Source organism: Carassius auratus, chromosome 19 (genome assembly GCF_003368295.1).
Source record: "Carassius auratus strain Wakin chromosome 19, ASM336829v1, whole genome shotgun sequence".
NCBI lineage: Eukaryota > Metazoa > Chordata > Actinopteri > Cypriniformes > Cyprinidae > Carassius > Carassius auratus.
Genome location: NC_039261.1, coordinates 11,798,074 through 11,812,825, shown reverse-complemented (window position 1 = coordinate 11,812,825; position 14,752 = coordinate 11,798,074). Strand labels below are relative to the sequence as shown.

General features: G+C 38.8%; 1 protein-coding gene across 12 annotated transcripts in view; it reads right to left on the bottom strand.

Annotated features, from left to right (window-relative positions):
• Positions 1-14,752, bottom strand: part of LOC113119418 (microtubule-actin cross-linking factor 1-like) — a 167,392-nt gene that overhangs the window by 94,842 nt on the left and 57,798 nt on the right. For 7 of the 12 annotated variants that reach the window (XM_026288898.1, XM_026288900.1, XM_026288908.1 and 4 more), the window contains exons 3-6: positions 6,418-6,479; positions 4,308-4,397; positions 2,079-2,156; positions 1,337-1,429 (exon numbers count right to left, since the gene is read on the bottom strand). In XM_026288898.1, the coding sequence (XP_026144683.1) occupies positions 1,337-1,429; positions 2,079-2,156; positions 4,308-4,397; positions 6,418-6,479 (323 nt within the window). Of the gene's footprint in view, positions 1-1,336; positions 1,430-2,078; positions 2,157-3,555; positions 3,652-4,307; positions 4,398-6,417; positions 6,480-8,489; positions 9,061-14,752 lie in introns of those variants that run through there. The other 5 variants (XM_026288897.1, XM_026288901.1, XM_026288904.1 and 2 more) reach the window with 2 other exon arrangements.

Below are 14,752 nucleotides of genomic sequence, written 5' to 3'. Positions count from 1 at the left end.
TGCTTCTATTGACTACTAGCAAATCCTCCTAATGTGCCTCTTCTGAAATGATTAAATTGGACGATGTTTCATGAGTCATGCTATATTATATTGGGATATGGTCATTTTGGCTGCCACTTGTTCATCACAACAATAACAATGCATTTCTACAGTGGTCTACTATCACACCTTTTAATTCTCCTTCCATTACTTATTTGGTTGACAGAAAATAACAAAGTTAATGGTGAAAAGTTCAAACAAAGCAACTTCTCCATACTGTCAGTGGCATGCTCAGCATTGTGTACGTTTGTCTGATTGCCATCGTTTCATAATTAATCAATGTTAAGTACTGCAATTAAGCATGCAAGTTTTAAAAGTCCTTGTTTCTCACTATATTTCTTAATTGTAATATTTTTCTGAAGGTGTTTTTTTTCTTTTTTTCGTTAGAATTGATTTGCTATTTCATGAGGCCTGTGCTTCCTCCACTCTCTTCTGCTGAATCATGCTGACTGAAAAAGGCTGTGGGGTCATACTAATCACCTTGGCAACCAGCTGCATTTGTCCCCTAGTGATGTCACCACTCTGTTGACAATAACAGTGTCCTCTTCTGGATGATCCTGGGAAGTGCAGCTAGTATGCAGTGAATTAGAACTACGTATTTTTAAGAGCATTTAATAGAACTCTCTTAAATTATCAGCAGATAGTTTGCTAAAAATACATCATAACTGTTTTATTATTTTTGCTAGTCTTTATTAAATTAGACAATTTGTGCTCCATTATTCCATTCTGGAGCGAGGGCGAAAAATTCTTTTTATTGCTTCTGATAAACTATCATGCAAGTTATTTAAATTGCTTTTATAAATGGGACATTTCATTTCTACCATCCAGCCACACAGTATTCATCCAACAGACCTTACTTCTCTAGCTTGACCCATAAGTATAGAAAACTGAAGGCCATTTCACAAATGTGCTCTGCAGGGCCCATATCCACAGATTTCTGTTTCTTTATCAGCATGCAGGCTGGCAGTACCTGCCTAGAAAGTCTGTCATTCTGTAAAACAGGCAGACTGCCAGGTCTTTTCTATTGAAGCACCATATAAACCATTTCCTGAGCATGTTCAGAGGCAGAGTTTAGGATTGTACTCCATCCATCACATTCTCCTTGTGAACCATTCCCTCTTGAGTTCACATATTCTTACAACGGTCAAATCTCTGTTGCTCAAACTGACAGCTGCGGACATGAGAGGCTGGTAAACAGCCGCTATTAGCATTAAGCAGAGTCACCTCTGACCTCTCGCATGTTCTGTTGAACATGACATTTTCAAGTAGGACACAGCTGTGACTAAGGTGAACTTACCTGGAAGTGAAGGATGATGGTCCAGATCAGTCCCAGTGTCAGCTTTGGGTTCCCATCTGTGATGTCATCATTGCGTATATTCACTAATTTGACCTGCATAAAAAAAAAAAAAAAAAAAAAAAAAAAAAAAGACTTGCTTTAGTGGAAAATATCTGAATGAGTTAAAGGTGCAATTTGGTGTAAAGGTGTTAAAAAACAACTGATTGCCAATAAAAGGCTATGCCTAGAGACTAAACAACTGAAAACTGACGATGTAAAGTAATTTCAGGACAGCTTTGGCGTTTGTTGTCCTCTTTACAGAGCTGTCAGAAGCTATGTACTGTGCATTGGGAGAGGAGCGCTGGTCGGCATTTTGTCTGGTTTAGGGACCCTGGGCTGGGGTGACAACAGAGAGGGGATTGGACAGACTTGCATAGGGCAGAACACTTCCATCAACTCCAGGTCATGTTATCTCAGAGCCATGTTGCCAACTGAAGCACAATGAGACTGAGGGCACAAAGCTATCATCTTGTATTCACTTCCACTACATGTGCATTACATTAGTCTACTAGCCTAAACACTAAAGGGGACACATCCTTTCCAATATTCAGAGGAGTAGTTGATGAATGAGACTTCTTCAACTCTTGTTTTACCCCACCCAATCTTAAATATTTGGTTACATCCTTGCATTTATAAACATAGATCTGACGATCTGTAAATAGCAACTCTGAGAGTGAGAAAGTGTCATTTTAGACATTCATACCTGTCTCTGCTTAAGGAAGTCCAAGGCGATCTGCACATTCTGGAGTCGATGAAATCGCATGCGACCCTTTTCCCTGGGCTATTGAAGACATGAAGAGAGTCAGAGAGAAAACAGAGAGAGAATGCAGATGAGTGCATTGGTAATCTGGGAAAATTGGAGGTCTGTGTGAAAACAGGACAGCTTCATTAGCACGAGCCTGAAAGCAGCAAAAGCAGCACACTGCAAAATAACACAAGAGCCTCACTGGACTGTCAGCAAACAATAATCCTGTCTCAGAGTTACAGGGAATAGTTAGCTTAACTGTTTGAATGGTTTGCTAATACTGACATTTTAACAGAATGCTATGTAATTATCATATCTCACACACTTTATCTTGCTTGCTAATGCTAACATCAGTCTAGTAGTGGGTGTCCAACAGCAATATCTAGATTGCACAGCAGTAGATGGCCGATATAATATGTCATTATACAATACCATGCAAAAGTCCAGGGTTGGTAAGATTTTTAATGTTTTTGTTAATAAATAAATACAGTAACAACTGTAATATTATTTCTATATATTTTAAAGTGTAATTTATTTCTGTGATGCCAAAGCTGAATTTACAACATCCAGTCTTCAGTGTCACACAATCCTCAGAAATCATTTGCTGATTTGGTGCTGAAGAAACATTTCTTATTATTATCGGTGTTGAAAACATTTGTGCTGCTTAATATTTTTGTGTTGCTGATTTTTTTCTTTAAATAAATAGGCAGTTCAAGGAATTTATTTGAAATGGAAATCTGAAAATATATTTCCTGTCACTTTTAATCAAATGTAATTTATCGTTGCTGAATTGATAAAAAAAATCTTACTGACCACAAACCTTTGAACTGTAAGTTCCACATGTAACAGTAGGAAATAAGGCGCACCAAAATTTCCTCAGGTTTCTATCTACCGATAAGGCAAAAATGTCAAATCTATTGACAAGGCCGAACGGCTAATTTTATTAATCATCCAGACATGGCCAATAATCAAAATGGCCAAATATCATCCAATTAACTGGCCTGTCCAATATATCGGTCAATCACTACTCTCTAATGAGGTCATGAAGCAGACTCACACACCCTTACATGCAAAGCATGCTCATTAACACCCACAAATGCAGCAGCGTGCACAGCAAACCTGCAAACAGGCGACCAGAAAACCCCCACAATAGGGCAGATGTGTCAAACCCATCAGATTCAATGTGGGCATGTGATGTGAGCGTTGGCAGGACTGACGTGACGTGTATATAAAATGTGTACGCAAGGCGAGGTCTCTCAAACACCTAAATGTAATAAATCCGATTACGTGTGGCATCATGAATTACGCATCGGTGTATTAGACATTCCCCTCTGCATGTTTACGAAGTTGCCCTGTCATTGAGTCCACGCCATGCAGTGTACAGAGCTGACTGTGTGTGACTGTGTTCATTTCAATGGGGGGGGGTCAGACATACTCCCTGAGCTCCATCCTCCTCATCCTCCACACCCAGCAGGATGAGTGGGGGTGCGCGTGACACAGACGCCCTCCGCAGAGTAGACGCGCCCTTGTGCTGATGACATCATCACAGAGAGGGTCACAGAGAGAGGATGAAGACAGAAACAGTGTTGAAGGGATGATATATGTAGAAAACAACAGTTTAAACAAATAAAAAGATGGTGGAAGAGAGTGAAAAAAGTGCAAAAAAACTACTGTATATACAGACATAAATATATAAATAAATCATAAAAAGATGAGGTAATAGAAAGGAATGAAGACTGAGTGAGAGAGCAATTGTAGAGGACAGGTGGTGTGTCAGAAGTCTGTCTCTGTTAATCCACCCGTCATTCAGTCTGCCCCAGTGCATCATGGTCCCCAGCCATCAGAGTGGGCAAGATTGAGTGCAGAAATAATGTACTAATGCAGATGTCATTACAACACACTGCAGTACATGTCAGACTCAGCTATTTCTCTGCAGCAAGGCCTGTATCTGCATTCAGCAACATCAGCAACAAGCCAGGACACTTCATGACATCAGCCTAACCCCAGGTCAACTCATGTGACATGATCCCCGGCACCATGTGGCTCTGAATTGCATTATGGAGAATAAAGCAGATCTCTGCCACATGAATTACCTGGGAGAACTGTTTAAAGCATTGGAATCAAATTTGTGTACAACCTTGTATATCCTGTGTGTGTGTGTTAAGGTGACAGTAGTTGCTTTCTCACCAATGTGACGCCAGACAGCACCTCAAGCAGGGAAATGAGGTTATGCCCATCCCTTAGATCCTCATACAGGTCTGTGATGTGCTTCCGCACCTGGAGAGAAAGAGAGAGAAATACATTTAGAGTGAGATGTTGAGTTCTTTACAGTATTGAGAGGCCTGTGTGTAACCGCTTGTATTATAAGCAATAGCTTCAATAAGGTTTGTGCTACAATTACCATGTTTGGTTACCGTCTGACTGTATAAATTAAACTGTATTTAAACAACAGTTGGCAAACTAATTTTTTAGGTTGGTTGCAAAGCATTAACAAAAGCAGCTTGGATAAAATGGTGAAGTAAATTACATAGAAAGAAAACTGCAGTGCACTAACTCTAACCAGCAGAGGGCGCCAGACTCATTGAGATGGGCCAGTAAACCAGCGACAAGAAAAACATGGAGGATCTTGACGTTCTGCGCTAACATGAGAGACTGTGTGTGTGTGTGTGTGTGTGGAGTCAGAGATTCTAAGCTGTATACAGCAAAATCCAACACAGCTGCCTCCCCACAGGGCCACAGAGGAACCGTCTGCTGAGTATAAAAGAACATCCTGACAACTGTGAGACTCACAATCCAAAAACATAGTCATTTCGATCCATCTCTGACTCTTCCATGTCATTTCAGTGTTTATCACAGGTATATTACCAAGGGATGCACTGTTGCTATGGACTGAGAGAATAACAAACAATACCTGGGCACTAGAGTAATACCCAAGCACTGGAGTATTAAATAACAAAATGTGTCACACTCAAATGCTTCCCCTCTTTGTAGTCAGCAGTCATTCCTGTAGACAGGAATGTTGTACAACCCCTCTTAAACCAGTTTGCAATGAGGTCACTGTTTATGTTAGGATTGTGTAAAGGGCAAACAAACGGATGTGACACGATCTACACACTGCTTTTAGTCAGTGCAACATTGCCTGAGGGGAACGCCACACCTGTTCACCTGCCAGAGATGGAGAGAGAGATGCGTAAACACAATTTCATCACCTACTAAGTATCTGCTAATGAGACTCATGACACACTACACAAGCTATGCTATAACAGCCAAACAGCCAACTGAATGCCTGCAAATTTCCAAAATGAATCATTCCAGAATTATAGACCTGTCGACTATCAATTTATATTTCTAGACCTGTCCACTATCTAAACCACAACAGAATGTCGCAGAGTCACTTTGAAGCAAAGGCTGCCAAACGATTAATCGCAATTAATCGCATTCAAAATAAAAGTCTGTGTTTATATACTATATGTGTGTGTGTGTGTGTGTATTGTGTATATTTATTATGTATATCCACATATATAAATATATTAAAAAAATGGCATGTATATATTTATATTCGTATATAATTTATATTATATAAAATAAAATTGTCCTTAATATAACACTTTTATTTTGAATGCGATTAATCATGATTAATCGTTTTGCAGCCCTACTGTGCACTGCAGCATTAAAGACACACAGTCTGTCTTTTGTTATGTGTGTGTAACAAACAGTCTGTCATCTCTAATACAATATAAAGAGGTCTCAAAAGAGTCACAGAGGTCTAGTATATATAACTCACTACTTGTAAAGTCTAACCTTACAGCAGCACGGTATAACCCATCCCATTTCCTATGGTCAGTCTACATTACAGTAATACTGGCTGAGTGAGTTATGTGGCCACCATCTCTAACCCCATAACTCTGGTCCTCTGCCCTGCCCTTGAAATACCCAGCATTCTTTGCTCTCATGATCTTTAGTCAGTGGGGCAGGAGTTACAGAGGATTAACAGACTCACAAATATAGTTCTGGAGCATGACAACATGCTGAATGTATTTTCAGAGTCATATGGACAAAACACCAGGGAGATACCGCTGTCATTGTGTTAGTATTAAACCATTAACAGCTTCTGGACAATCGTTGATTTTCAGTACCCACTGCAAGTGTCCTAATATTAATACCGCACCCATCCCTGAGTCTAACACGTGAGCATGCATGCTGTGTGTTCAGCAGGACTGAAGCCCAGCGGCCAGCAGGCCTTATCATTGTGCAGCGCAGCAGAAATACAAAAATAACCCTGCGTGCTGGACTGTACCTTTATGAGATGTTTGTTGACCCATTTCGTGAATGTTTTCTTCTGCACCCGGTCTCGTTCATCTGTGAACAGAGAGATAGAAGAGGAAACAGCAGAAAGAGATAGAGAGGAAGAGGTGAAGAGGGGGGAGGAAGAGAGATTGGATTAATTATGTAACGCATCAAGAGGAAAACAGCATCATGCTGTGTATTATTAACAAGCCTCCCTCCAGTCTTGCTTTAAATAGCCTGAATTCAAACACGGACCGTAAAATGCAAAATCATGTATTTTAATGTTTAATACATTCATATAAATAATACATTTCACCCATGGTCACACGATTTAATAGAAAGCCATATTGTTAATACACTACAATTTAAAACATTTTAGTTTGTTTTGCTTTTCATTTGATAAGTGACAGTAAACTTTCCATTTAAAGAATCTTGGAAAAATAGGTATTATGGTTTCCACAAAAATATTAAGCAGCAAAACTGTTTACAACATTGATAATAATATGAAATGTTTCTTCAGGACAAAAAGAAACATTAGAAAAACATTCTTTTAAATTGCTACAAAAATATTACAGTTTTTACTGTATTTTTGATTAAATAAATACAGCCTTGGAGAGCATGAGAGATTTTTAAGAGCATTTAAAATATTTGCCAACTCCAAACTATTGAACTTGAATAGCAGTGTGTGTGTGTTTGTTTATTATCATCGAAATAACACACCAGTTTAAAATACAACATGATCATTTTTTCCTGGTAAGTCATTTTTTAAACATCCATGATATTTTTTTTTTTTTACCTATTATAATTAATATATTTTTATGCCTTTTAGAAACTTATATTAAATCCACAATATTAACAAATAAAATTGTCAGGCAAAACAGGTAATAGAGATACAGTGCATCAGTATTTGCTATATTAGCAGAGGTTTGGTAAAATTGGAAACTAGGCTGAAAGTTTAAAAAAAGAGCAGTTAATAGGTTCATTACCGCGGTCACCTGACCTACATTCTCCAAACCGTACTATAACATGTAGGAGGTCACACATGAACACATGCTCAGAAAACCATGACAAGTCAATCTTCAGCTTCCCACCACACTCAGAAATGCACAAATATCTTGAACATTATGCAATTCAGCTGACATATCACAGCCCTGATTTGACACCTGATGCCACAGATATTGGTATGATCTAAAAACTGCAAAAAAAAAATTATGGGCAGGAAGTTTTGAAATGAGACTTATTCTGAACAATCTGAACATGCCAGACTAGTGACACAACCAGGCACAGAATAGAAGTTGATCGCACAACCCTGCAGTTCTATGAGTTCATTACACTCCTGCTTTATCTGTCACTTTCTTTTGGCCTCTTCCTGTGAGGCTTCAGTTGATCTGGTTGCTATAGAGATACAGCAATACTAAGCAACCATGTGGTGCAGACGGCCCACTTCCTCCCATATGCACACACGGAAGATCCCACTCTCAAAGTCACAATATATGCACATATAAATATATATAAAAAATCTACAATTAAAAAAAGATAGTGATATTTTTGCATACTTAATATTTCCTTCCTAAATTAAAATAATAATTAAAAAGAGTTCTCTACTAGCATGAGAATTGTGGGAATCCAATGCGACTTTTAAATAGGAGTTGATACTTTAATGAGTGAAGCAAACACACCTTTTATGCTTTCCACACATCTCACACACCCACTTTGGCATTGTGGATCTGATTCAAGCACACACACACACTATTGCAAAAGTATTTTAAAAGGAAATGTGTGTGTCAAGTAGTTTCTTAGAATATCTCATTCCCTTTCCTCCACATGTCTGTGACTGTCACACAGAGGCACGCTCTCTTGTTCCTCACTACACTGAGTTACTGTGTTGGTTCACACACCCTATACTGTGCAAACATGGTACAGAACCTAACACAGCTCATCCACGTGGGCTCACACACTGATCCGGCACCACAACAATAGTGGACAAACAAATCAGCACACCGCACATCCACTGACACACAAATCACAGTGGCCATGTGACTAGGTGACGACACACGCACAGGAACTCAAATAGAAACTGACCTGCGCAGCACATGAGCGCGTGCAGATGAGCATTCAGGCTCCGTTCGGTGCAATATTCAGGCCACATGCTGCCGGTGACGAATTCCTATTGGCTTCCAGAACGATCTACCTTTCCTTTTGTCTTCCTGTCATGTCTCAGAGTGTGGCGTTTCGCACATTTAGTCCAAACACACTCTGCCAGGAATCAGAAATCTCTCAAGTCCACACTCGGGGGGAAAAAGGGCACAGATGTTTTCACGTCTACAGCTCCCACGTTCTTCCTCCTCGTTCGCCTGTCTTCATGTTTGCTGCCATATCAAGCTCAGCTCAAACATGCAGCTTGGCTCACACGTGCATGTCAAACTCTACAAGAGCTCCTCCTTCACTTCTAATAAGGAGTGACGTTCCCCTCCTCCCTCAGACCACTGCCACACTCGCTCTCTCAGAGAAGAGATGTGTCGTAAACACGATAAAGAGTGCTGTCCTTTCCACCTCTCACAATCTGTGGTTGCTCAGTTTCCTGTGATTTAATGGAGAATGCAGCAATCCAGCTTCAAGAGTCTCTGTAGCAAGCCTACAAATGAGAGACTATCATGTTTCTCTGAACTGTTGTTATGAACTCCATAACAGCACGGTGAGATGAGCGAGCGCCCATGCAGGATGATGTCATCGGAATAGTCTCTGTTTTCAGAAATCCACCCGTCAATAAACAAGTGGATGATGAGATGTTACACGATCATTTCCACTGCAGAGCTCTACAAGTATACATAACGGAATGAAAGTGAAAGTGAAAATGAGAGTGAATGTAAAAGGGGGAAATAAGGTGGGGGAAAATCCTGGGGGCTTTTTGGGATGAAGGAAAACAACGGAAAGTCTAGAGCTGCATGATAACGGTTGAAGTAATCCTGAAAAATGATAAATCACAATTACTAATAATTGTTTTCATGAAGAAGTTTCTCCTTAAATTTCTTTTATTGATTCATTCGATTATTGTTCTTTCGTGAAGCACAAAGAAAACGTCAACTCAAGCGCAATGTTAACTTTACCTAATTTCTCTTTGCCAGTGTTCTCTCATTATGAACACTGGTAAGAAGCTCCAAAAGCCAAAATAGTGAAATATCTATCTATTAAAACAGCGGTTTAGGTAAGATTCATGCTTGGATTTCACACACACAAACATCGTGGACGAACATAAGAAACATAAATTGTGATCACATTTAGAATGTGATTAAATGTGCAGCCCTAGTTCAATCTCCATTTGTCACGGTCACATGATCACCAACTGCAGAAACGAGGTGATAGACATGGGAGTCAATAAAACAAGCAGTGAAGTAACTACCACGATGCTTGCATGATCTCATAAAGCTGCAACCAAACAGAGAGCAGCAGCCAATCGGCAGGCAGAAGTGATCTGACATTTGATCCCACGGTGTCCCATTTAAACAGGTCTGTAAATCCCTGCAATGATGCTGGAGGCACGGAAAGACCCCGATTATCCTTTGAGAGTACTGGTTCACTCACAATGCCAGCTTTTCTCATTCTTCCTTCCTGAAGGGACAGAAGACAGGTGATTTCCCTTAGTGCTCCTTCCACTTATCACATCTTTGTCTCTTCCTCCAGCTGATTTTGAATGAACTCTCTACTCCCGTCTCCCAGTTTCTCATCTGGTTTTTTTGAAGACACCGTTGTTCGGCTGCTCTCTCCTCCTGCGGCCCTCTGAACTATAAATACCAGACAGAGCTTACACTCCTAATGCCACACAGAGTGTTTATCCGTCCTCTCTCTCCCTCCCTCTCTTTCTTCGTGGTTATCACGTCTAATCTCTCATCAGGTCCAGTTGGACAGAGCTCCCTCCTCCGTGTGTTCTCTTCTTCCTGTTTTGCAGTTTTCTGAGTCCAGTTTTTCTTCTTTTTCATTCATTTCATATTTAGATTTGTTACTCTCTCTCTCTCTTCATGGTGGCACTCTGAGGCTGGCACAGCTCGTGTCCTCTTCTCCTCACTCGCTCCCTCCCTCACGCACTACTTCTGTTCTTCTGCGTTTGTCTTTCCACATGAACAACAAGCTCAATCCAAGGGATTCTGGGAAATGGGGGATAACGCTCCTCATTTTAAACCGGACAGAGGAATGAGAAAAAGCATAAGAGCCAGGCTCTTCATACTCCGTTATCTGTATAATCCATGCAATTAACTGATCTCCCCCCCAGACAGCCCACTTCATCCGATTACGCCCATATTAAATTTGGTTTCCATGTGACCACAGTGCTCTAATGAGCAAAAACTTTGTTAGCACAGTAACATCTGAAACAGGGGTTGACCGATAAGGGTTTATTAAAATGGTCAATGACGATGTGTAGAGACCACAGTTTTTTGGTGAAAACATGGATGGTTGATGTTTTAGAAACAGAGACACAGACACAGACGGACGGACAGATAAATAGATATCTGTATTTTTATATTATATATTATTTTTATGCAGAATATTTTAAATACTGTGTATGTATGAATGTTTGGGGTCAGTAGCACATATTTTGGAAAAATATATATATTTAACAAACATTTATTAAATTAATCAGAAGTGACACAGTTAAGACTAATGTTACAAAAGATTGAAATTTCCAGAATGTTTTTTTTTTTTTTATGCTTTATGCTTATTAAAGAACCCTGAAAAATCTGTATATTATGGTTTTCAGCAATCTATATATTATGTTTTTTGGTCTGTAAATCAGCATGTTAGAATAAATTCTGAAGGATCATGTGACACTGAAGACTGGATTGGTGATGTTAAAAATTCAGCTTTGCCATCTCAGGAATAAATTATATTTTAAAAATAGTTATTTTAAAGTGTAATTATATTTTACAATATTACCGTTTTGTCTGCCTTTTAATCAAATAAATGCAGCCTTGGCGAGAAAAAGAAGCTTATTTTAACAAAATTGAAGCGACCCAAAAGTGCCAAAAACCATCTGATATTTGGTCACCAATCTGGAGGACATACTTTTCCATTTACAATACCATTAGTCATTTACAGCTTGCGTTCCAAGAATATCCGAGGTTCTTTTGCTTGTATTTAGTATGCAAGGTTGTACTTTTATACTTTTATTTAGCAGTTAAAAAACCCATCACAAACTCATGCTGTTTGTCCTGAATATTTAATGTCATCTGGCAGAGGAAGTGAAAGCCGAATGTTCTTCTCAGGACAATTCTCAGGGATAAAGAAGTGCTGGGACTGTAACTAACAGTAAGCCTCTGAAGGAGGAGCCAAAGCACTAAGACCCATTAAAACAAATTCTATTAGAATTGAGGTGTTGTACCGGAATTCAGACAAGCATTAACCTAAGAGGACACTGGGATTGATGGATAACAGTGGGCAGAACTCTGCATGGAGTTTGTTTTGTATTTACGTTCCAAATTAATTGCCTAGACTTGAGGTTTACCGCAAGGACAAAAGGAGGCTGCCAGTGCAAACCAAACACAGACAGACACATACAAAAGCTAATAACGGAATGTGCCCAACCCCAGCACTTTACCCACACCCATGTTCTGCTACACTTCCTGCTGTTGCTAATAATAACCTCTGTGGAGCAGTGTTGCATCTCTTTCCTTCTTCAATCCTTCCACCACACACAGGCTATGAAAGCTAGCATATACACTAGAGAAACAGACCTTGTGTGACCGAGCACTTGCTCACCCTCATACACATATGCATGGGTGCAAATCATCCAAAAGAACAGCCTCCCCTCTCCACTCAGACATTTCAACAGCTCAGGCCGCATGAGAGTTACATAGTAAGTCATTGTCTGTCTGACAGACAAACCGATTTTAACAATTTCTGCTTTAAGGTTCTCATGATACCTTAATCACATCTTACGGTATAATAGCAGCTAATGTGTCACAATTAGTGTTGTCAAAAGAGCCGGTACTTCGGTAACAAGTCGGTACTAAAAAAATTAAAATGTCACGGTACCATGTTTCTTTAAGTACCGGTGGTGCCTGAGTCAACCCGGTTCTTGACGCATACAACACTATGATTTCCGTGAAGCAGAAAAGGCAGACGGAATCTCAAAATCCAGTCATGAAAATCACACTTACATTTTAATATGGACAGTCACAAAATTTGTCAAAGTTAGCATAAATGTATCAAATAAAATCTCCATATTGTCCTGGCCTGGAGACCACACAGTCTACTCCCTGATGGCAGCAGACTGAAGAAGCTGTGTGATGGGTGGGTGGGATCACCTGTGATGCAGAGGGCTTTGCGAGTGAGACGGGTTCCATAAATGGTTCCATAATGTGTTCACCAAGTCGGCATTTATTTAATAAAAATACAATAAAAACTAATATTTTTTAAAATATTATTACAATTTAAAATAACAGTTTGTTATAGTTATATAAAATTTTATCTGTTTTAAAATCTAATTTATTCCTGTGATGACAAAGCTGAATTTTCAGTTTCATTACGCCGGTTCAAGTAGAAGTATTTTGTAACATTATATATGTCTCTACTGTCATGATTGATCAATTTAATGCATACTTGCGGAAGTATTAATATCTTAAAAAAATATATAATAATCTTAAAGACTCCAAACTTTTAAACGGTGTGTATCGGTTCATATTTGATATATTGCCAAATATTTTGTTTTGTACAATTAAAGAACACTGTTAAATGTAATCTTTAGCAAATCTCCAAATTAATATCCATTTTTTATGTTAGACAATGTTGTGATGCCTGCATTTCCTTGTACCATTTATTCTTGTCTATCAAATTTATATAGAAATATATAGATAATATAGATATATAGATTTTTAGGCTTTAATGTTAATGTTATCTGTATGCACTGGGGGTCTGAGAGTAATGCAATTTCAAATCTCTGTATGTACAGGTATGTACTGTACATGTGGAAAAATTGACAATAAAGCAGACTTGACTTGACTTGATATGTGATGTCTTTCAAAAACATAAAAAAATACCCCAATCTTTTTAAATAGTGTTAAAAATAAATAAATTAAATTAAATTAAAAACTGCATTGTTGGCCCATAACTAACAGTACAAATAAATTGTGCATCCCTAATACAACACCGCACATTTACAGTACTACTGTTCAAAGAATCCTATGCTGTCACCAGTGAAGTATAGATACTAATACTGTGCCCAACCTGCATGGGAACACAAGCCTGCACCGTCCCCATTTGACTTGATCCATCCTGACTCACAGCAATCACCAATAATGCTCACCAGGACATTCAACATTACCCAGGGCAACCTCTGTCCTTCACCCAAAAGCTCTGCAGTCAAAGTCTAAACTAGCCACATGGGTGCAAAACACAAATCCCTATCTCACATGCTCAGACTGCTGTCATGTTTACAACAGTATTACAGTATGTAATGTGGCACATGACAGTGAGCTGATTGTATAAATTACAGCTGAGCTATAATGTATAAGCTTGTGTAAGGATCATGAGCATCAGTACTGTGTGAGAATGTAAAATAACATGCTGTACTGTGATATGCTGACAGGTTTATTACAGTACAGCATGCAGCACAAATATAAAAAGTACCTTGGAACTCTTAGAAGTCAACAACAAAAATACATTTTTAAAGGTTTGCATCAATATTTTTTTGATTATAACAACTTCTAATGAAATAAAGTACATTGATTTACAGAAACTTAATATGTAGCAAAGACAAATTAAGTTTAAGTCGATCACACACACACACACACACACACAAATGTTGTTCCAGCTAATTTCAACATAACTGAGCAATGGCCCTAGAACCAATAAATATCTATTTGAATTTAAATAAACAGCTAACCTAGTACATGCTAAATGTAAGTTATGTAAATTTGATGAAAACGTTAGATATTACTAGTCACTGGTGTTTGCACAGTCATTGCTTATGCAACTATGGCAACCACAAAAACTTCAACATAACAGAAACTCTTAAAATGTCACTGGACACGGACAGATCTTTCCTTGTACTAAAGTAAAGTCTAGTCTTCAGTTTTATCTATAAAAGACAACAGTTGAGCTAACGAGTCACAAGCATGCACATCGTTGCGTAGGACAACACATATCAGTAACATTGACATAAATAATTCCCTCAACGCTGATAACGCTGGGTTCTTTGGGATGCTGAACAAGGTTATCTTTCCCTAACAAACTTTGGACACTGTTGATTTTGTGGTCAAAAACAAAAAGACAAATCCTTTTTGAGCAAGACCTATGCAGCGCTGCCGCAATGACTTCTGTAACCCGAACGAAGCACGTTGATTGGTTTGCTC